Raw genomic sequence first — 24,440 nt, 5'->3', positions numbered from 1 at the left:
AAAAAACAGAATAGACATTTCATTCCACTTGTTCTCATCACAAGGTGCACAAGATCAATTTGTACTTTTGAACTGCAGATGCTTACTGATATCAAAGAAGTCCACATCATTCCCATTGTAAGCATTCTTCATTTTACTGGTCATAACCCGAAGAGCCATAATTTGACGAAGGATCAGTACATCCGGTTTGCTGGTATCAACCTGGACCTCTGGATTATTGACCTGATTGGCTAATCCATTTCCTGTCACTGCAAACAGGTACCTGGGATGAGAAATGACACCACTGAGATCATCAATAAAACAAAAAGTTACAAAAGACCAAAGACTTCTGCCTGGATTCTAGTATTTGCACTTAGTACAATTAACTTCCATTTCTATATGAACTTGAATTTCTCCTTTTCCTGGGTATATACATCTTTTTTCTCCAACTTGACAATGACTTTTTCTTTTTTTTTTAAGCAAGAGACAAAGAGGGAGAGACAGAGAGAGGGACAGATAGGGACAGACAGACAGGAAGGGAGAGATATGAGAAGCATCAATTCTTCCTTGTGGCATCTTAGTTGTTCATTGATTGCTTTCTCATATGTGCCTTGACGAGGGGGCTTCAGTTGAGCGAGTGACCCCCTGCTCAAGCCAGCAACCTTGAGGTTTCGAACCTGGGTCCTCTGTATTCTAGGCTGACACTGTATCCACTGTGTAACCGCCTGACCTTTTTGAAAGCTACCCATTTTGCAGAGGTTGGTGGGTTAGAGGAAAGTACTGCTAATGTGGGTATTTAAGTTGCTGACTGTGCAGGGGAGGAAAACAGGCTATCATCAAATAAGAGAATTGATCTGGTGTTTTTTAAAAAAAAATTTTTTAATTTTTTATTTATTCATTTTAGAGAGGAAAGAGAAAGGGAGAGAGAGAGAAGGAGAGGGAGAGAGAGAGGAGAGAGAGACAGAGAGAGAAGGTGGGGAGGAGCTGGAAGCATCAACTCCCATATGTGCCTTGACCAGGCAAGCCCAGGGTTTTGAACCGGTGACCTCAGCATTTCCAAGTCAACACTTTATCCACTGCGCCACCACAGGTCAGGCTTTTTTTTTTTTTTAATTTTTTTGATCTGGTGCTTTATAAGGTCAAGCCCCTCGGCAAAGAACCACAGGTATTAAATACTTTTTAAATGATACTATTGAGAGTGGTTGGAGCTCAAATGCCAAAATATGACTACTATCACAAATTTTGACCCAGTACAAGTAGCTGGGTACTTTCCCAATATTTCTATGGTAAAGCCAATTCCTAAGAAAAGTCTAAGAATCCTTCCATGTTGTTGTTACCTACCTTGAATTGCTTCTAGATTGACAACTTAGAAAACCCTCTCTGAAGGTTACCCCCAAGCATCTAGGAAGGGAGAGATTATAAATCCATCCTACGGAAGCCAACCTGCTTTTGCCTTTTCCATTCCAACATTCATCCTCATTGCCATTGCCCGCAGCCATCCTCTCATCATTGCAAACGTTGCTAGGAAGAGAGGACCAGAACTTCTTAGCCTGTTTCAGTTTCTCCTTGACATCAGTAACCTGATTCAGAAAAACAAGAGACAGAGGCCTCTGTAAAACAACACAGAACTACCTTATAGATGTGCCTTTTGATCATTCCTACAGTATCTCCAGAATGTCATACAAGTCATTCTCATCTTTAGTCACTAGAGAAAAGTAAAGATCAAACTCATACTTAGAGCTACAGAATCATTCAAATGAATGAACAATTGAAATATTCTTAAGGAATTGCCTGGACATCTTCATTGTGACTACCATCTGAGGCCCACCAGGTTCCATTTCCTGCAGATACAACACACAGTCTCCTCACAGGCCATCTCTAGTCAGGATAAAGCTTATATATTGTCCACTCTGTGAAACTTGCCTTATGCTGCACCCCTCCCCAACTCTAGGTTCTCTGCTACTTCTATATTTAAAGTGTACTGTGGTGTATAAAGCAGGTTGCTTACATATTCTTGTCCTTTGCCCATCCTATCAATCACTATACATCACCTTAGTTGGTGAGCTGGAATGTCTGCATTTCCCTTTCTCTTGGGTTTTTTAGAACAGGGACCTGTCTGATTCCTCAGAGCCACCGTGTAACTAGCATCAAGATGGGCTCATAGTAGATGCTTTGTAAAAACATGGTGAAACAACAGGGGGTTTTGAGATATAACTTATTGCATCATATTGCCTAGACTATGTACGAAGGGGAGAGACAGATTTACTGACATGCACATTCAATGTGCTTGAATAGTTTCACCTGAAAGACCCATACTTGCAAGCCTTCCAACTAAAAATACATTGGAGCAAATGTTTTCAGTTTTTTATCATTAAACATGGCCGTTCCTGACAAAGTGCTTACCAGTTGGTCCAAACTAGTTCCAGCTGCTGTGGTTGGGCGTTCCTCGGGGTGATATGGTCTGAAGCGAGCACTGAAGGAACTTTCAGAGACTGAACGGGAAATTCGTCCAGCTGGGAGAGGCTTTGGAGGTCCACAGCCCTGAAAAACCTGCATTGGAGAAAGTGTGATCATATTAGAGAAGTCACATCACCAGCTGGAGGGGGCCCCCTGGCTCTCCTTTCCATTAATGCTGCTCTCTTTACCTTCTGAGACACTTGCACACTATTGTCCTGCATGTTCATAATAGCATCAGATATCTTCACGTCGATGGGATCCATGACCGATTCAATGTTGAAAGGGCCCTCTAGCCTCTCTGCCACCATCAGCATGGCATCTAACATAAGGTTTGGGGAAGAATAATATAGCATAAAAAGTCAATCATCCTTAGTTCATCCTTAAGTCATTAGTCTAATTATTTTACTGTCTTTGTTTACTATAGAGATAGGATGAAGGCATACATCATAATTAATTTGTTTTTATATCTATTTCTATTACATAAAACTGCAAAAGTCACTATGTATTGCCAGCTCTCTAAAGTATGAAGTGGCCAGATGAATGCTTCATTTTAGCTAGAAAACCTAATCGGGAATCTTCTATTATACTGATTATTCATTCCTTCCTGTCTTAGTGGCTGTCACGGTAAGGCTTGGGGTTAGCTCCCAGCTGACAAACCAAAGGCTGGAGGCACAATAACATGCCAGTTCTCCCAGGCTTCCTAGGATCTTTTCATTTCAGGTTCTATTTACAAGAGTTAAAAATATACGTCAGTCAAAGTCTTGGCATTGAAATTCTTTACTTTTTTTTTTTTACATGAAACCCATTCAGATTCCCGAGTGCACAATTAGAAAATACAAATACAAGTAGCCCAAGGAATTCTGATTGCTTTAAATAATAAACTTTTTGAAAAATGCAACGTTTAGAATAAGACAAACTTCTCATTTCAAATAAAAGGGCCCTGATTTCTTTTCAGGCAAAAGCTGTACCTCAGCTCTTTGGGTGAAGGCCGGTATGAGAGGCAGGACACAGAGACTGTGTACCCACAGTATACAGCTGCACTGTGACTCTGCAAGTCACTTTTCCATGTGGAAGGAGTCTGGAATATTTCAGTACACATTGAGTCTCAAACCAAATATGCTGTGCTTGTCTTATTGCCATGTATGTTTGTTGAGACTATGAGATTTGGTATTTTGGCCTGATACTTATTATGCAAAATTAGATGAAATTGGAAATGTAATCATGTTCTCTCCCCTTTATACACTAGTCTTTAAAGTATAGCAGGAAAAGAATAGTTAGGCCCACATTATCCATGGCCTCCAGGTAGTCCAGGATGAAGAGCTCATTTCCAGAAGATTGCTTCTACCTAAGAGTCCTAGTGAAAAGAGTTCCAGCATCACCATATCAATGAAAGCAAATATGGTCATCAAGCTTTCACCTTCAACCTAGAACAACTGCAACACAGCATTTTAAAACAAAGGGTCATTTTTTTAAATTACAATTCCAATGTCACAAACCGCAAATAGATTTCTGTGAGATGTAATTTTTTTTAGAAGTAATAACAAATGAAGTTTCAGATTGCATTGTGGTAAGCACCAATAAAGTGACACTTCCAACCTCTAAGTAAAGGCTGCCAGCCTGAATATACCATTGTACCAGACGAGAGAAAAAATGCTTTTGATGTGCTAGCGAAAGGAGACTTTTATAAACAAGCAGAGCACAACTTAAATGTGTTCATCACTGTCAGAGCAGCAGGGCTGCCACATACAGAAAGCACATTCTTTCGTTGTGGAGAAATCAGCCCTTACTCCAAATAAAAATATTATGAATAGACAGATGATAAACATCCAAAAATGAAGAATTTAAACAACAGAAAAAAGTGCATTTTGTAGCTACTTATTCCCCTAGTAGTGAGGAAAGGCCAGATCACTAATGTGTTTGGGAAAGACTGAAAGGAAACATAAATCCCAATTCACTGGCTGTTTGGCGTCTTTGTAAACCCAGAGCCGGCCGGCCATCCACAAGGGTCTGGGAATGGAGAGTGAAGCTAGGCCTTTGTTGGGGCCGGTGCCATGGCGTTGCATGTTACATGGCTGAAGAATGTGAATGAAGGCACATTCTGCCTGTGGCCTGCAGCCCAGGAGCAAAAGCTGTTCCTAACCTCTGGGGAAAGTCATGATTACTTATCAATTGGGAATTTCCTTGCAGCAGCCAGCCCTAATTATAAGAGCCAAGCAAGATCCAAAGATGGTTGGTTTGGAGTCTTGGTTTTCCTCTGGTTGGGCCACAGGCCCCATTTACATTTGACTGTCTGCCGTCCGCCAGGAACTGGCTGGTGTGCCCACTAGCAATCCCAATACCCCAATACTAAAATTCTCACTGGCGGCAACATGACATCAACAGGGTTGGCTAGGAGTCTGACAATAGTAACACTACTACAATATGTGACGGAGAACAAGTGATGCCTAAGCACAATTTATGACTCTCCAGAAATTGATGTTTTTGGTTGGGGGGTCAGGAAGAGTATTCAAACTAAAGGTTTCCTAGAACCAACCTCTTACAAAATGAAGTCCAAAGTGTTTCAAATATTTGGATCCACCTGGATAAAGACTGACAATACTTTCACAGATGCAGTTAAAGAGAGGAAAGAGCGGGCATGGCAACCAGAAGGCAGATTTGGAAAAGTCACCCTAAGTCTCTAAAAGGGTCTAGTCCAACGGCAGGATTTCAGTGCTCAGGCCCTCAGCACTGAACTGCTACCCCTTGCCCTACCCCCATCCCCCAGCAACAAAGCCATCCCTTCTCACTACAGAAAGTGATTCCTTTTGCACTGAGTCTCACCACTGGACTGGAAGAACAAATGTAGTTTCCCAACTTAACCCGAAGATCTGATTTAAAGAAGTGGTGGGAAAAACCTTTGGCCATTTATTTATTAACTACAATCATTTAACAAGGCAAGAAAAATTCCTTGCAAAGAAATAAAAAGAACTTATAGCACATATAGCAGAGGCATATAAATTGGGACTGAATTCTGCAACCACAGAGCAAATTAATTAGACCCTTGTGAAAATCCATGAAAAAAGCACTGGAGATTAACAATGTCTATTATTTCTGGCCTTTCATATCAGCTTATTAAAAATAAAGAAAAAATACCAATTAAACATGAAATTTAGATACAGTTATATACCTCATCCCTCTAAATTAAAGTATCATTAAAAATAACCAAGGAAAATTGATTCAAAAATCGCATCAATTTCTATTTGTGTTTAATTTTATTTCTTGAAAGAAAGCAAATTAACTTTTAAAATATACAAAAACAACAGCAGCAACTTAACTCCTTTTAGGGTACCTTGTTGAAAACATTTATTAAGCAAACCTACTATGGTTTTGATTTGATAGGGACCTGCAAACTCTTGGGAAAATATATATAAAAATTTGTATTTTAATACAGGCATATGAGTTATAGTTTTGGTCAGAATATTGGAATAACAGATAGATTAGTGCAAGGGGCAAGCCCCTCTGCACCTTGTTCCTGAGGTGTCCGTAGAAAAGTTGATCACTGTCACCATATATTTTAGTATCATGTGGTGAATTCTACTCCTTTGTCCAGAAAATTAGTATGCTGTAAGTTATATGGGAAAGTAAAAGGTCAACTAACTTTTAAAAAAATAAATTCAGCAAAAATAAATTGCAAACATGATACATGGGTATGAGGGTGAGAGTGGATTTAAAAAGAAAAAGAAAAAACATCAATATTAAATCTGTAAATGCCTTGGACTTTTATTTACATGGGAAACATTTTTTTATCTTTTTATTTTATTTTATTTATTCATATTTTAGAGAGGAGAGAGAGAAAGGGAGAGAGAGAGAGACAGAGAGAGAAGGTGGGAAGGAGCTGGAAGCATCAACTCCCATATGTGCCTTGACCAGGCAAGCCCAGAGTTTCGAACCGGTGACCGCAGCATTTCCAGGTCGACGCTTTATTCACTGCACCACCACAGGTCAGGCCTACATGGGAAACATTTTAAAGCAACACTCTCTCCTATGGCTTTCTTCTGGGCATGATACACCATTTATGCGTGTATGTCTTTGCTAGTCTCACACCTTCCCTTTCATGGGATTCTGCTGTTCTGTGTGTAGAAGTCTTCCGCCCTCCCCCAGGTCTTCTAGCTTTGAGCTATTTAGGCTACAATTGTGCGAAAGTGCTTAATATTCACATCTTTTTTATTCCTGTGTCAGTGTTCTCAAGAATCTGTTGGAGTCGATTTATTGATGTATTTTCAAACACTTAACATGGCAATTAGCTCTCATGAAGACTAAAAAGCATTTGCCATTGCCGATTCCCCCCACCACCAAAAAAAAAAAAAAGATAGCAAATTGCATATATGTTCCCAAAGTGTGGACAAATAAGTGAAAAATAGGGACTTATAATGACACTCAAATTCTGCAATTATGCAAATATCACTTGAGGATGGGGAAAATCTGAGTTTGTCTGAATGAGATATTAGTATCTGTGTGAGGCTTCACTAGGCTCTCAGCATTAGAAGCTTCAACACTGAGGTTTCAGGGCTAACATGCATGGTAGGTAGGGATCAGGAGAGTAGATGACTGGACATTTCAATCGTCCTTAATTTGCCCTTCTCCACAAATCATAATGAACCTTCTCAGAAACTGGCCACTTCACTTACATTGCTGTCTGGGTTCCAGTAATGATTTTGTAGGTTTTAAGTATATATGACACTATTTACCTCTAAAATTATCAAGAGAGATGATTTTCCATTCTCACCAGAGCAGTCAGTTATTGCTAAATCCTCTATAGAAAGAGAACCCCTAACTTTCTACAGTCAGATTTCACCTGATTCAAATATCCAATAAGTATCTGGCCAATTTGCAACAATTTTGGTTTCGGTGTAAGAGATGTAACATATTAAAAGCTATTTTCAGCCTGACCTGCAGTGGTGGAGTGGGTAAAAGTATCTACCTGGAACACTGGGGTCACTGGTTTGAAACCCCAGGCTTCCCTGGTCAAGGCACATATAGGAGTTGATGCTTCTGCTCCTCCCCCTTCTCTCTCGCTCTCTCTCTCTCTCTCCTCTCTATAAAATGAATAAATAAAAATCTTTTTCTTAAAAAGCCACTTTCACAACACAGTGATGACTGTACGCCAGTATTTACCTGGATACAAACCTCTGATGCATGGCTAAAACTAACTTTTAGGAGGGAAATGTCAAAACGTCACTTTCTCATTATTAAAACTTGATATTCACTGTCTAATTTCTTCAGAAATGTCACCATTAGTTCATGGGAATATTTACTTGCACAATGGTATGAACTTTGAATACAGTTAGAACTCTGGCAAACATTAACTAACAAACAGAAATTTTATAGCTGATAATTAACAATACTCCTCAAGGCAGGAAGCTGATCTATTCCCAGTGACACAAATACAGTAGTCTCTTGCTCACCTATGAAATTGTTCCACTCCGAATCAAGATCTCCTTGGTTGGCTAAACAGCCTCTCATGATGTTCGAACAGTAGTTGTAACATGGCTTCACAGTCACCAGACCCTGGCAGTGAGAGCAGTAAATCATCTTCAACAAGGCGTGTGTGCACTGGGCTGTGGGATTTACCTAATTTAGGAGGAGAAAGAGACAGTGTTGGGGGCAAAGATAGACAAAGAAATTGCGAGTCTATCAATCTGACCTTGAAGGCTTGGTCATGAACATAACCTGAGAATGAACTGTGCTAGATCACATTCAGCAAGCCAGGCCTGCTTCCTGAAGAGGTGAAATGGAGCAAGGTAGATAAAAAGGCGTGTGCTGGGCAAAGGGGTGGGAAGATAGGGAAGCACACTGCATTACCTTAAATAATCAAGCTTTATGTATCTCCTACCCTGTAAACTCTCATCCCTCCCCCCGTCTCTCAATCTCTTTCTCTCTCTCCAATACACGCTCACTCTCACTCACGTTAAATGGCTCAATATTTCAAGGTCTTTTTAAAAATAACTTTCAAGGATCATCCATAATCCACAGTAGTAGAGGCTACCTTTCTCTGCCTTACTGTGCATGGGCTGCTATGGCCTCCACCCTCACTGTGTTTGCCTTGCCAGACTGGAACACAAGAACATCTTTGTTTCCAGAACATGAACTACCAGACTGCCTTTGAAACTGAATGCCCCAATCAAGGTTTTAGAAGGATACCTAGTATATACACTGTCCTATGCCTATAGCTGTGCAGAAGGTAAAATGAATGTACTATATAAGAAAAATATGAGTAAATTTATTAAACAGGTTTCTGTGAGCGTCTTCCAAGGCTTGTAAAGCACAGAGTCCTCAGGGAATACCCGATGAAAGACGTGGGACTTCAATTACATTTTGAAGAAGGGGTTGGATTTAAGTGATCAGGAAAAACATTCAATTCAAAAGAACGAAATGAGCCTAACCAGGAAGTGGCACAGTGGATAGAGCATCAGCCTGGGATGCTGAGGACCCAGGTTTGAAACACCAAGGTTGCCGGTTTGAGCAAGGGATCACTGGCTTGGCTGGAGCCTCCTGCTCAAGGCACACATATATGAGAAAGCAATCAATGAACAATTAATGTGCCGCAATGAAGAACTGATGCTTCTCATCTCCCTTCCTGTCTGTCTGTCCCTGTCTGTTCCTCTATCTCCAAAAAAAAAAAATTGAATGAACAAAAGCTGCAAGAAAATGTACCAAGCACATATCGTGGCATATTAGAATGGGGTTGAAGAATTGTGGGAAATAAAGTTGGATACATAGGAAGAAGTATGTGAGTGTGGACAGAATTTAAAGGTGTTTCAACACCAGGCAGAAACAAGACAACATATTACAGGGTTACTAGAAGTTCATGAGGAAAGGAAGCAGCTATGGGGAAATCAGTACTAACCCAGATTGGGCTGGCTGCCCTATGCAGAGAAATGAGACTAAGTTTCTTCCTACTTCCATAAGGTGGAGTTGTCTTGGGCATAGAATTGCTAATATCATTTTGTCATTCATTTCTATCTCCTGAGAAAGGATCACAACTAGGTATCACATACTGGCAGCTAACCAAAGGTTCAGGTCTTCTCGTTCTCTCTGCTCCACCCTCCTCTTTTGGATTAGTGTACTCCTCTCTATCAATACTAACCAGTTCTACAAACACAGACTTTGGAAAGCAGATACCAGTGCACTTCACCTGCTCTGGGTGTGTCAGTGGATACCACTTATCAAAATCACCCTGAGGAACAGAAATGGGGTGGATAGCACTGTTAGGAAAAAAGTGAACCCCTGTGGAAGGTCCTACATGATTCACATGCATGCATACCCTTTTAACTGAAAAGGAACTCTAGTCTAAAGGGGGGGCAACAACAAGATGCTTATAATATACACTAAAATCAACACTCCCTACAAAGAGTTAGGATATTTTCCACAATTTTAACCAATCCCAAATGTTTTCCTAGGCACTAAATTAGTTCTTTTGACTACATATTACTACTGTACAGTAAAATCTTAGCTAAGCAATACCCTGGAGGAATGGCCATTCTAGATAACCAGATCATCTGGATAGCTATAAGTTCATTCCTTTAAATAAGTCACAAATAGTTAGGACTTTGATACTGGCCCACCCCCTCATTTTACAGGTGAGTAAAAAGGCCTGGAAACAGGAGCTGAATGGAGAATCATAGGATCCATAGAAATCTTAGAACTGAAACAGGTCTTAAGAGATCACTGAGAACGGCTCTCACATTTAAGGGATAAGAAAACCAAAGCCAAAGAGATGAACTGAGTTGCTGACAGCCACCTGATACATTTTATTCTAGTACTGCACTTTATCAAACCTTTGTGACAAGAATGTTTCACAGATGTATTATGTTTTCCCATCTTCTTAAACAGAATATATTAAATTCTAATAGGCAGCAGTTGTTTTCTTCTTTATGTCAGTTAGGTTCCACACTGGTGAGATGGCTGAATGGCTAGATTTTATAGAGGTAAAGAGTTATTACACAAATGCCTATGAAAAAAATCATACAATAGCACGTTACATTTGTTGACTATTATGTTTAACAGGAAACAGCACCCTAAGAAGAAGAAATGTAGAAGGTTACAGGGTCAGCAAAGTTAATGAGCACCTACTATGTGCCTGAGATTATTCTTGAATGTATTTCTGATTAGGTAACAAGGCAAGTAGGAATTTCTGTTATAGTATATGGAACCTATTCTAGAAAATACAAACTCTGTCCTGGTCAACTGGCTCAGTAGTACAGCGTTGGCCTGGTGTGCAGGAGTCCCGGCTTTGATTCCTGGCTGGGGCATACAGGAGAGGCACCCATCTGCTTCTCCACCCCTCCCCCTCTCCTTCCTCTCTGTCTCTCTCTTCCCCTCCCGCAGCCAAGGCGCCATTGGAACAAAGTTGGCCCAGGCGCTGAGGATGGCTTTATGGCCTCTGCCTCAGGCACTAGAATGGCTAGTCTCTGGTCGCAACAGAGCGATGGGCAGAGCATTGCCCCCTGGTGGGCATGCTGGGTGGATCCCGGTCGGGTGCATACGGGAGTCTGTCTGACTGCCTCCCCGTTTCCAACTTCAGAAAAATACAAACTCTAAAGTAGTATAGGTCTTTAGAAAATACGCAAAGTTTTAAACTTCAACAGTGGTTTTCTGTGGATTTTTTTTTAGTTTTTATTTATTGATGAGAGAAACATTGATTTGTTGTTCCACTAATTTACGTACTTCATTGATTGATGCTTGTATGTGCCCTGACCTGGGATTGAACCCACAACCTTGGTGTTATCTAGATAACACTATAACCAACTGAGTATCCAGCCAGAGCTAAACTTCAGTAGTTACATTTGAGAAACATTTTTTCCCCAAATAAGTCCTTTCAAATTATTTTTCTTGTTTTTTTTTAACTCTATGAAGTGGTTCTCCATATTCTTCTTTCAATTTTAAGTATAAATCACTTATGCAGTAGACCTTATAGTACGCTTTCTTAAAATAGGTTAATAGCTCAAGTTTTAAAAACAGAGTGCACACTAAATAACACAGTAGAGTTTTATTAAAAGAAAAATTATGACGCTAAGTTTGGCGGAGTTTTTTCATTTCATTCTTTGGCTAAGTACTGGCTCGTGCTCTGTACATGAGTTGCTGTGTAACTACTAAAACTGATCTCAAGAAACTTAGCTCTAATGTGCTATGGAAACACTAATACCAGAACTGAGAAGCGAAATGGGGAAGTTATAAGAAAATGGGGACAAGCAAATACATATGAAATAACAAAAGTTGGAGAAAATCTGTCTTATGTCTCACAAGCACTAATTAGACCACCATGCAGTATTTTACATGAAGAGAATTCAGAACCTGGGAAATAAACCCCTTGTGTGGGATGAGGCCTTAGTATAAGAGTTCTAAAGTAGTTATGAGAACTAAAGAAACAAGGGTCCTCTGCAATGCTCACACTCTCACAGAAAAAGCCAATAATGTGGCAACTCCTCACACCTTGGGTCCCTATTTTTGCTAAACTGGCCAAGTTCAGGCTGGTGTACTTAGGATGTCAGGCAAACACTACCTTCTGACGCTGAACTACCCCAGTGGATAAACAAAATGGTTGCCTTTCTTGATAAGAAGCAATGTAAGTTGGGAAAAGAACCAAGGGAACAAAAAGCCAAATAGTATATGGGACTTCAATTCAAATTCTTTTGTAGTGTTTCTGGTGAAAGTCTAGGATCTCCTTGATCCAGTAATGGTTCTTGTTGTCGTGTCATGATATACCAAGGCCCTGGTGGGTGTCCCTTCACAAACTTTCAGTGGTTTCCTCACCATAACCATACCAGGGGAAAAACTCTCTTTCATCCATAAGCAAATATCAGAGTGGACTAAATCATACCTTCTTCTGGGAATATTTAATATAAATTCAAGTTCATTTACATTCTACTTCCTTGTAATACTCAAAGTCAATTCCTTATTTACAAAAAATAGTTTTATTCCAGAAGACATAAGAAAAAATGCTAGATCATGCTACTTGGGGATTAACAAAAGGGTAACATATTCCAAGGCCTTACTATATATATAATCCTCAGTTATGTACTCATTCTGTATGGCAGGGCATGCCATTGAAAATGACCAATCTGATAGTTCCTTTGGGTTATAGCTTTTGACTAACATTTGACATATTTTCTTTTTGTTTCGAAGGTTCTATTGAGCCCAGACATCAGTGACTTCCAGAATCCTTGGGGCTGGGGTAGAAGACAGGTTGGGTTATGATTGCTTTTATACAAAACATATTTTTCAGAACTCTCTTAGAGATTGAATGGTTTCTCCAAATGATATTGAGAATGAACAAGAAAAGGAAAACTGTACACTGCTCCCTTCCCACTTTGAACCACAACAAAAGAATAAACTAATTTTCTCTGAGAAAATGCTTCTTTAATCCCTATGGTTTCATGATCATGACAGATTTACTTTATTATCAAACTTTTGGTTAATAAAATTATAAAGGTCTCAGGCGTACAATTTTATAATATATCTCCTATGTATATTACACTGTGTGTTCACCATCCCAAGTCAAGTTTCCCTCCGTCACCATCTATCTCCCTTTTACCCTCCCCCACCCCCTACACCAGGGGTCTCAAACTCAACTCAGCATGTGGGCTGCAGAGCAAGATCACAGCCGTTTGGCGGGCCGCACTAGGTCTACAAAAGGCAACTGTTACGCAACACTTTTCTCACTGCAGTTGAAAACAACAACAAAAAAAATCAGTCCAACAAGCACAATCGTACATGCAGTTTACTCAGTGTCACAAAACGACCAGAAACTGTAGTTCGCATCACAACTGCTGTTAACTAAGCTAATATCTAGCTAGGATGCTAGAGAAATGAAAAATACAAGTAGGCCCCAAGGCTTACTTAATTTTATCTAAAATATTTTGAACTTCGTGGATTAGTCTGTGGGCCGCACAAAATTGTTCGGCGGGCCATGAGTTTGAGACCCCTGCCCTACACCCTTTCCCTACCACAATCCCCACATTGTTGTCTAAGTTTTCTTTTTCCTTTGCTTGATTCCTTCATCTTTTCTACCCAGTTACCCAACCCCCTTCCCCTCTGACAGTTGTCATTCTGTTGTCCTTACTTATGGTACTGGTCTTTTCCCTATCTGGCTTATTTCATTTAGCATAATAATCTGCGGGTCTATTCATGCTGTTCTAAAGGTAAATTTTTTTTTTACAGCTGAGTAAATATCAGTGTGTAAACATACCACACCTGTCTTTATCCACTTATCTACTGATGGGCACTTGGGCTACTTCCAAATCTTGGCTATTGTAAATTATACCATAATGAACATAGGGGTACATATATTCTTTCAAATTAGTGTTTTGGTTTCTTTAGATATTTTTCCAGAAGTGGAATTGCTGGGTCATAAGGTTGCATTTTGAATTTTTTGAGGAAACTCCACACTGCTTTCCACAGTGGCTGCACCAGTCTGCATTCCTACCAACAGTGCACAAGGGTTCCCTTTTCTCCACATCCTCGCCAACACTTGTTTTGTTGATTTATTGATACTAGCCATTCTGGCAGATGTGAGATGATATCTCACTGTGTTTTGTTTAATGTTTATTTTATTGATTTTAGAGAAGAAAGGGGACAGAGAGAAGAACATCAATCTGTTCCTGTATGTACCCTGATCAGGGATCGAACCAGCAACCTTTGTGTTTCAGGACAATGCTCTAAGCAACAAACTTGCTCTAAGCAACAAACTCTCTGGCTAGAGCTCATTGCGATTTTAATTTGCATTTCTCTGATGACTAGTGACATTGAACACCTTTTCATATGTCTATCAGCCATCTGTATGTCTTCTATGGAGAAGTGCCTATTCAGGTTTTTTGACCATTTCTTAATAAGACTGGGTTTTCTTGGGGAGGAGTGTTGATTTTTTAAGTTTCTTGCAAATTTTATATATTAAGTCCTCATCACATGTATCAGTGAATATATTCTCCCATTCAGTGGGTTGTCTTTTTATTTTGTTGAATGTTTTCTTTGTTGTGCAAATACTTTTTAGTTTGATGTAGTCTCATTTGTTTATTTTTTCTTTTATTTCCCTTGGCCAAGGGGATATACCAGAAAACAAAAAAGAAATATTGCTTTGAGAAATATCTGAGATTTTATTGTGTACGTTTTCTTCCAGGATTTGAATGGTTTTGAGCAAGGGTCCCCAAACTTTTTACACAGGGGGCCAGTTCTCTGTCCCTCAGACCGTTGGAGGGCCGGAGTATAAAAAAAACTATGAACAAATCCCTATGCACACTGCACATATCTTTTTTTTTTTAAATATCACTAATTATTTATATATTCTTTTATCTCATTAAACATTTACATACATATATGAATGCATCATCGTACTACAGTATGTTCAGTAACCTATTTTGCACTCATTATATCATGGGCATGGTTTCATATAATCATTCCAAAAGTAGTTTAAAACATCTTTTAGATGGTTTTGTTATAGATGGTACAGTGTTTTAAATTATTATAAATAAATTCTTGCTACATCTATGCCCTAGTTTCATGGTGCAAATTACTAGAAAAGAAATTACTAAATCACAGGAATGTGGCTCTCTATTTCTTCTATCATAAGTAGGCAATGCTTTTTATTATTAAGATTTTCTCATTTTAATATGCATGCCTTTGACTACTAAAGATACTAGCTCTTTATCATATGATTAGTATGAGACATGAGTATTTTTATTTTAACAGCTAAACTTTTTTTTTAAATAAATTTTTATTAATGGTAGTGGGATGACATTAATAAATCAGGGTACATATATTCAAAGAAAACATGTCTAGGTTATTTTGTCATTAAATTATGTTGCGTACCCCTCGCCCAAAGTCAGATTGTCCTCCGCCACCCTCTATCTAGTTCTCTGTGCCCCTCCCCCTAAATCTCTCCCTCCCTCCCTCCCATCTCCTCCCTCCCCCCACCCCTGGTAACCACCACACTCTTGTCCATGTCTCTTAGTCTCATTTTTATGTTCCACCAATGTATGGAATCATGTAGTTCTTGTTTTTTTCTGATTTACTTATTTCACTCCTTATAATGTTATCAAGATCCCACCATTTTGCTGTAAATGATCTGATGTCATCATTTCTTATGGCTGATTAGTATTCCATAGTGTATATGTGCCACATCTTCTTTATCCAGTCTTCTATTGAAGGGCTTTTTGGTTGTTTCCATGTCTTGGCCACTGTGAACAGTGCTGCAATGAACATGGGGCTACATGTGTCTTCACGTATCAATGTTTCTGAGGTTTTGGGGTATATACCCAGTAGAGGGATTGCTGGGTAATAAGGTAGTTCTATTTGCAGTTTTTTGAGGAACCACCATACTTTCCTCCATAATGGTTGTACTACTTTACAGTCCCACCAACAGTGAATGAGGGTTCCTTTTTCTCCACAGCCTCTCCAACATTTGCTATTACCCGTCTTGTTGATAATAGCTAATCTAACAGGGGTGAGGTGGTATCTCATTGTAGTTTTGATTTGCATTTCTCTAATAACTACTGAAGCTGAGCATCTTTTCATATATCTGATGGCCATTTGTATCTCTTCCTGGGAGAAGTGTCTGTTCATGTCCTCTTGCCATTTTTTTATGGGATTGTTTGTTTGTTTGTTGTTGAGTTTTATGAGTTCTTTGTAAATTTTGGATATTAGGCCCTTATCTGAGCTGTTGTTTGAAAATATCATTTCCCATTTAGTTGGCTGTCTGTTTATGTTTATATCAGTTTCTCTTGCTGAGCAAAAACTTTTTATTCTGATGTAGTCCCATTCATTTATCTTTGCCTTCACTTCTCTTGCCATTGGAGTCAAGTTCATAAAATGTTCTTTAAAACCCAGGTCCATGAGTTTAGTACCTATGTCTTCTTCTATGTACTTTATTGTTTCAGGTCTTATATTTAGGTCTTTGATCCATTTTGAATTAATTTTAGTACACGGGGACAGGCTGTAGTCGAGTTTCATTCTTTTGCATGTGGCTTTCCAGTTTTCCCAACACCATTTGTTGAAGAGGCTTTCTTTTCTCCATTGTGTGTTGTTGGCCACTATATCAAAGATTATTTGACCATATATATGTGGTTTTATTTCTGGGCTTTCTATTCTGTTCCATTGGTCTGAGGGTCTATTTTTCTGCCAATACCATGCTGTTTTGATTATCGTGGCCCTATAATATAGTTTAAAGTCAGGTATTGTAATGCCCCCAGCTTCATTCTTTTTCTTTAGGATTGCTTTGGCAATTTGGGGTTTTTTATACTTCCATATAAATCTGATGATTTTTTGTTCCATTTCTTTAAAAAATCTCATAGGGATTTTGATGGGAATTGCATTAAATTTGTATATTGCTTTGGGTAATATGGCCATTTTGATTATATTTATTCTTCCTATCCAAGAACAAGGAATATTTTTCCATCTCATTGTATCTTTTTCGATTTCCCTTAACAATGCTTTGTAATTTTCATTATATAGTTCTTTACATTCTTTGTTATTTTATTTTTTTTTGTTGCAATCGTGAAGGGGATTATTTTTTTGAGTTCGTTTTCTAATATTTCATTGTTGGCATATAGAAAGGCTATGGACTTTTGTATGTTAATTTTGTATCCTGCGACCTTACTGTATTGCTTTATTGTTTCTAATAATCTTTTTGTGGAGTCCTTCGGGTTTTCGATGTATAGGATCATATCATCAGCAAAAAGTGATAGCTTTACTTCTTCTTTTCCGATATGGATGCCTTTTATTTCTTTGTCTTGTCTGATTGCTCTGGCCAGAACTTCTAGCACCACGTTGAATAAGAGTGGAGAGAGTGGACAACCCTGTCTTGTTCCTGATTTAAGGTAGAAAGTCCTCAGTTTTATGCCGTTTAATAGGATGTTGGCTGATGGTTTATCATATATGGCCTTTATCATGTTGAGATATTTTCCTTCTATACCCATTTTGTTGAGAGTCTTAAACATAAAATTGTGTTGTATTTTATCAAAAGCCTTTTCTGCATCTATTGATAAGATCATGTGGTTTTTGTTCTTTGTTTTGTTGATATGGTGTATTACGTTAACCGTTTTGCGTATGTTGAACCATCCTTGAGATTCTGGGATGAATCCCACTTGATCATGATGTATTATTTTTTTAATATGTTGTTGTATTCGGTTTGCCAGTATTTTGTTTAGTATTTTAACATCTGTATTCATTAGAGATATTGGTCTGTAGTTTTCTTTCTTTGTGCCATCCTTGCCAGGTTTTGGTATGAGGGTTATGTTGGCCTCATAAAATGTGTTTGGAAGTATTGCTTCTTCTTCAATTTTTTGGAAGACTTTGAGTAGAATAGGAACCAAGTCTTCTTTGAATGTTTGATAGAATTCACTAGTATAACCGTCTGGGCCTGTACTTTTATTTTGGGGGAGGTTTTTAATAGTTTTTTCTATTTCCTCCCTGCTGATTGGTCTGTTTAGGCTTTCTGCTTCTTCATGACTCAGTCTAGGAAGGTTGTATTGTTCTAGGAATTTATCCATTTCTTCTAGATTGTTGTATTTGGTGGCATATAATTTCTCATAGTATTCTATAATAATTCTTTGTATATCTATGATGTCTGTGGTGATCTCTCCTCTTTCATTTTGGATTTTATTTACTTGAGTCCTGTGCCTTTTTTCCTTGGTGAGTTTTGCCAAGGGTGTCAATTTTGTTGATCTTTTCAAAGAACCAGCTCCTTGTTTTATTGATTTTTTCTATAGTTTTTCTGTTCTCTATTTTGTTTATTTCTGCTCTGATTTTTATTATCTCCTTTCTTCGGCTAGTTTTGGGTTGTCTTTGTTCTTCTTTTTCTAGTTCCTTAAGTTGTGAAGTTAGTGGTTTACTTCGGCTCTCTCTTGTTTGTTCATATAGGCCTGAAGTGATATGAACTTTCCTCTTATTACTGCTTTTGCTGCATCCCAGAGATTCTGATATGTCGTATTTTCATTTTCATTTGTCTGTATATATCTTTTGATTTCTGCGCTTATTTCTTCTTTGACCCATTCATTTTTTAGAAGTATGTTGTTTAGTTTCCACATTTTTGTGGGTTTTTCCCCCTCTTTTTTGCAGTTGAATTCTAGTTTCAAGGCTTTATGATCAGAAAATATGCTTGGTACAATTTCAATTTTTCTAAATTTGCTGATATTGTCTTTGTGGCCCAACATATGGTCAATTCTTGAGAATGTTCCATGTACACTAGAGAAAAATGTATACTCTGTCACTTTGGGATGAAGTGTCCTGTAGATGTCTATCATATCCAGGTGTTCTAGTATTTCGTTTAAGGCCACTATATCTTTATTGATTCTCTGTTTGGATGACCGATCTAGAGCCGTCAGCGGTGTATTGAGGTCTCCAAGTATGATTGTATTTTTGTTAGTTTTTGTTTTAAGGTCAATAAGTAGCTGTCTTATATATTTTGGTGCTCCTTGGTTTGGTGCATATATATTAAGGATTGTTATGTCTTCTTGATTCAACTTCCCCTTAATCATTATGAAATGACCATTTTTGTCTCTGAGTACTTTTTCTGTCTTGTAGTCAGCATTATTAGATATGAGTATTGCTACGCCTGCTTTTTTTGGGGTGTTGTTTGCTTGGAGTATTGTTTTCCAGCCTTTCACTTTGAATTTGTTTTTATCCTTGTTGCTTAGATGTGTTTCTTGTAGGCAGCATATAGTTTGATTTTCTTTTTTAATCCATTCTGCTACTCTGTTTCTTTTTATTGGTAAGTTTAATCCATTTACATTTAGTGTAATTATTGACACTTGTGGGTTCCCTACTGCCATTTTATAAATTGCTTTCTGTTAGTTTTGTATCTTGTTTTATTCTTCTCTTTTGTTTTTCTATCATTTGTTTTTGTTTGTTTGTGTTCCATACTTCTTTCCTCTGTTGCTACCTTTTTTAAGTCAAGTGTTTTTGTGGTGGTTTTTTCAAGGGTGGTTACCATTAAGTAATGAAAAGGGTACCTACCATATTCATTGTAGTACCCTATCTTATAAGTATTTCTGCACTTCATCGTCCTTTGCTACTGTTAATCTCCATCCTCTCCCCCCTTTTTTTCCTTTGTTGTCACAGTTTAAGTTTGGTTTTATTGTGTTCTTGGTGGAGCTGTTACTTGTGGTGTTGTTTTCTTTTGTTCTTTGAATCTGGTTGGAAAACCCCCTTTAGTATTTCCTGGAGTGGGGGCTTTCTGTTGATAAATTCTCTCATCTTTTCTGTATTTGTGAATGTTTTTATATCTCCTTCATATTTGAAGGATAGCTTTGATGGGTATAGTATTCTTGGCTGAAAGTTCCTCTCTTTCAGGGCTTTAAATATTGGGGTCCACTCTCTTCTAGCTTGTAGAGTTTCTGCTGAGAAATCTGATGATAATCTAATAGGCCTTCCTTTATATGTTGTACTCTTCTTTTCCCTGGCTGCCTTGAGAATTTTTTCTTTGTCATTGGTTTGTGTCATCTTTATTATGATGTGCCTTGGAGTGGGTTTGTTGGGGTTAAGAAAACTCGGTGTTCTGTTTGCTTCTTGAATTTGAGGCTTTAGTTCCTTCCACAGGCTTGGGAAGTTCTCGTCTATTATTTGTTTGAGTATATTCTCCATTCCATTTTCTTTCTCTTCTCCCTCTGATATACCTATTATTCTTATGTTATTCTTTCTGATGGAGTCAGACAATTCCTGTAGGGCTTTCTCGTTTTTTCTTATTTTTGAGTCTCTTTCTTCTTCTCTCTTTTGTGCCTCAAGTTGTTTGTCTTCTATTTCACTAATCCTATCCTCAATCTGGGCTGTTCTGTTAGCTAAGCTTGTTACCTCGTTTTTCAGCTCGTGAATTGAGTTTTTCATTTCTGTTTGATTTGTTTTTATAGTTTCAATTTCCTTGGTAATATATTCTTTGTGTTCATTGGGTTGTTTTCTGAGCTCCCTAAATTGCCTTTCTGTGTTTTCTTGTATATGTCTGAGTATTTTTAAGATTTCTATTTTAAATTCTCTGTCATTTAGCTCCAAGGCTTCCAATATGTTAAGTCTTTTCTCCATAGATTTTTCCACATCTATTTGTGTTACCTCTCTTTCTTTTGTATCCATAATATTCGATTTCCTTTTCCTTATTGGCATCTGAGGGTGGTCTTCTTGATAGCACTAATTAGAATTAATAAAGAGTAAAAAGTAAAAAAAAAAAAAAAAGGTAAAATACCCCACACAAAAAAAGTAATAATTTATTATTTCCCCCTTTTTTCTTTCTTCTCTTTCCCTCCTCTCCCCTTCTCAGGGAAATATCGTGCCTATAATGGAGGGCCTGATTTGGGGTGAAGAGTTCAAGGGGCAAAAAAGGGAGTAGGGGCGTACTAAATGCAAAAAAAAAAAAAAAAGAAGAAAATTTTAGACAAGCATAAGATGATTTGCTTGTAAATTATGGTCAACTAAGAGATATAATGAGAAGGATAAGATGGAACCAGAAAAAAGGACCAAAAAAAGAATAATAAAGAAGAAAAAAATAAAAATAATTAGTAAAAATCTGTTGTATTAAGTGGAGCGAAGACTAAATACAATGGAGACCTTGGGTTGGGAGGACCCAAAATGCCACAAAAATAAACAAACAAGAAAAAAACAAAAACAAAAGCAGAAAAGAAAAATAAAGCCAAAAAAAGCTTTGAGTTCCAAATTAACTAATTTGTTCGTGATTGAGGATTAAATGGGAGGAAAGTAAAATGAGAAAAGAAAAAACGAATAGAAAGGAAAAAATAAGAAAAAGAGAAAAACGAAGGAAGAAATAAAAAAGGAAGAGAAAAAAACAAAATAAAGCAAAACAAAAAAAAACCAAAAGACGAGAGAGTGAGAGTTAAGTGTTTTGGAGTATAACCTTAAAGGAGGGTGAGGATGAAGAAGAGAAATAAAATGTAACACTCATGGGTAGTGTAGTTCAAGAAAAGGGAAGCATAAGATGGGCAGAGAATAGAAGGACCGAGGTGGAGGAAATAAAGGCAATAAGATAGAAGAAACAAACAACAACAACAAAAAAATTAGTGGAACAAGTTGTAAAGTCTGTGGATTTTTCTTGATTTTGAGAGGTTAACTTCTTCCTTTTTCTTTTCTCTCCCTCTTCCTGGTCAGTGACTCTGTACCCCAGGCTCTGCCCCTGTGTCACACTTAGGTAGGGATTTGCAGTTGATGGGATTCTATGGCAATGTCATATAATTGGCTTTAGTCTTGCTGGTAGTCAAGGCTTGTTGGCGTTTGCAGGGTCCAACGATGAGAGAGTTTGCTTTCCTGGATTCTCTCTCCTAGTCCCCCCTTCCTGAATTAGCAGCCTGGTGATCCAGCTATAAGGCTGCAACTGCTTCTGCCTGGGGAGTAAGAGGCTCAAAGAGCTGGGAAATCCCCACTCTATCCCCACTCAGTGCAAGGCTTTGGGAAAGGCTCTGGCAGTCAGGACCTCCAGTGTAATCAGGCGGGGGTGGGAGTCAATTGTTGTCAAGGTGACTGTTCAGCACCTAGCATTCAGTTGGACCTCTCAACCCAGGCTTTCCACACTTTGTAGCCTGTTTTTGCAGGGAAGAAGAGGCACTAGTCTCTGCTTGCGACTAGTGTAGTATAGATCTTATTATCTGCCAAGTCCTTCTTGTTAGCGTTTATCCCTGAATATGGAGGCTCTGTCAATCAGAAGTTGCCCCGCCCCTTTAGCGAGAGGCACTAAAAAATATCACACCTCTTGTCTTGGGTCGCTGAACTGAGAGAGATCTTATCAATTAGAACCGAGGGTGCGCAGATTTCATGGGTTAAGCTAATTTCAGTGATTGGGTCGCAGCTGTGCTCCCGAAGGTATTTTAGGCTGCCTGCGCGCGCCCCTCCCCCAACGCTTGATTGTTAGCTTGAATGGCTGGGTGAGGTGCCCCGCCCACGGAGAGAATCTCCCAAGTAGAAGACCACCCTGGTGCCTCTACTGCTCGCCCTGCCGCTGGCGGCTGGATCGCACCAGGCGCAGGATAATGGGGCACCCTGGGTATGCGGGCCAGTAGGGCGCTCTGGGCGTGTGGAATGCCCAGGGCACGTGCACAAATGGGGTGCTCCGGGCACCGGTGGCTGGCAACTCTCACTCGCAGTGCGCGGGCCGCTGGGAACGTTAGTGGTGCTCGCTCTGCAACCCGACCGGGTGTGTGCCGGCGGCTGCTCGCAGCTCCCGAGTGTGGGCTGACTCACCACAGGTGCACTCCCTCGCGGCTTGAATGAAGGTCCCTGCGGTAGCTTCCTCCACACCCTCGTCTCTCAGATTCAAGTGATAACAGTCCTTTCGCTTTCAGTTTGTGTGGAACTCCGGAATGCTCTGAGGATAAATTTTTTCTGTTTCTAGTTGATAAATTTGTTGTGATTTAGGGGAGATCTGTCGGACGCGCTGCTCACGGCGCCATTTCCGTGACGTCAGCCTACCACATATCTTATTTTTAAGTAAAAAAACAAAACGGGAACAAATACAATATTTAAAATAAAGAACAAGTAAATTTAAATCAACAAACTGACCAGTATTTCAATGGGAACTATGCTCCTCTCACCACCAATGAAACAGGTGCCCCTTCCAGAAGTGCGGTGGGGGCCGGATAATTGGCCTCAAGGGGCCGCATGTGGCCCGCGGGCTGTAGTTTGGGGACCCCTGGTTTTGAGTCTAATGTTTAAGTCTTTAATTCATTGTAAAAAGGTGGCCTGTTTTATTTTTTTTTACAATATTCTCAACACTACTAAATAGACTATTTTTACCATATTGTATGTTTTTGCTTTATTTGTAAAATATTAATTGACTATAAAATTGTTGGCTTATTTCTGGGCTCTCTGTTCTGTTTCATTCATCTGTGTGCCTGTTTTATGCCAGTATCATGTTTTGATTATTGTGCCCTTGTAGTATAATTTGATATCAGAAAATGTAATCCCTCCAACTTTTTTCTTCATTCTAAAGATCACTATTGCTATTAGGGGTCTTTGATTCAGTAAAGGAGCAGGATACAATGTAAATATTGACAAATTAGCTATATTTTTATACGCCAATAATAAACGAACAGAAAGGGAAACTAAGAAAACAACCCTATTTATAATTGCTTCAAAAAGAATAAAATACCTAGAAATAAATTTAACCAAGGATATAAAAAGCCAATTTAGAAAATTATAATACACTGAAGATACAAATAAGTGAAAGCATATATACCGTGTTTAAGGATAGGAAGAAGTAACATTAAGATGATTATACTACCCAAAGCAGTCTATAGATTCAACATCATTCCTATAAAGATACTAATGGCATTCAATTTAAAAAAAAATTAAAAGCCCTGCCCAGGTAGCTCATCTGGTTAGAGTGTTGTCCTGATATGCCAGGATTATAGGGTGGATCTCCAGTCAGGGCACATACAAGAAGCAACCAATGAATGCACAGCTAAGTGGAACAATAAATATGGATGCTTCTATTTCCCTTTAAAATCAATTTAAAATTTTTTCTAAAGATACCAGTGGTGTATTTCACAGAATTAGAACAAATATTCCAAAAATTTATAAAAAAGTCTTGATGTCAAGATTCAAGAGGAACACATTTTGTTCTATGTCAGAATAACTTGTGTATTAATAGCTTTTATTGGATTTTATTCATTTATATGATATACTTAGAATACTTGCTATGTGCCAGACTCTGTTCTAAGTGCTTTCCATGTTTTAACTAATTTAAAGCCTTAAAAAATTATATGAGATGAGTTTATAATTTCATTTCACATACAAGAAAACAGAGACTGAAAGAGATTAAAGGACTCACATCAGATCTTCTGATAAATGGTCAAAATTTGAACCCTGACAGTTTGGCTCTGACACAGGTACACTGAACTCCTTTGATGGTTATATGAATGGCTTCTTTTCAGTAATAGAATATAGGAACATTGAGGGAAGCACATGTAGGCAGTCCTTCTCCATAGCTCCTAGACCTAGTATAGGACATCCACATATAGTGAACATTCAGCTCTGTGGCA

General features: G+C 38.6%; 1 protein-coding gene across 1 annotated transcript in view; it reads right to left on the bottom strand.

The window, feature by feature from the left end:
- Positions 1-24,440, bottom strand: part of GPC4 (glypican 4) — a 134,172-nt gene that overhangs the window by 2,149 nt on the left and 107,583 nt on the right. The window contains exons 4-8 of the mRNA XM_066249289.1: positions 7,881-8,046; positions 2,625-2,755; positions 2,383-2,529; positions 1,423-1,559; positions 87-262 (exon numbers count right to left, since the gene is read on the bottom strand). Of these exons, the coding sequence (XP_066105386.1) occupies positions 87-262; positions 1,423-1,559; positions 2,383-2,529; positions 2,625-2,755; positions 7,881-8,046 (757 nt within the window). The remainder of the gene's footprint in view (positions 1-86; positions 263-1,422; positions 1,560-2,382; positions 2,530-2,624; positions 2,756-7,880; positions 8,047-24,440) is intronic.

Source organism: Saccopteryx bilineata, chromosome X (assembly GCF_036850765.1).
Source record: "Saccopteryx bilineata isolate mSacBil1 chromosome X, mSacBil1_pri_phased_curated, whole genome shotgun sequence".
Classification (NCBI taxonomy): Eukaryota; Metazoa; Chordata; class Mammalia; order Chiroptera; family Emballonuridae; genus Saccopteryx; species Saccopteryx bilineata.
Note: the sequence above shows the minus strand (reverse complement) of the source record. Positions and strands in the feature narration are given on the sequence as shown.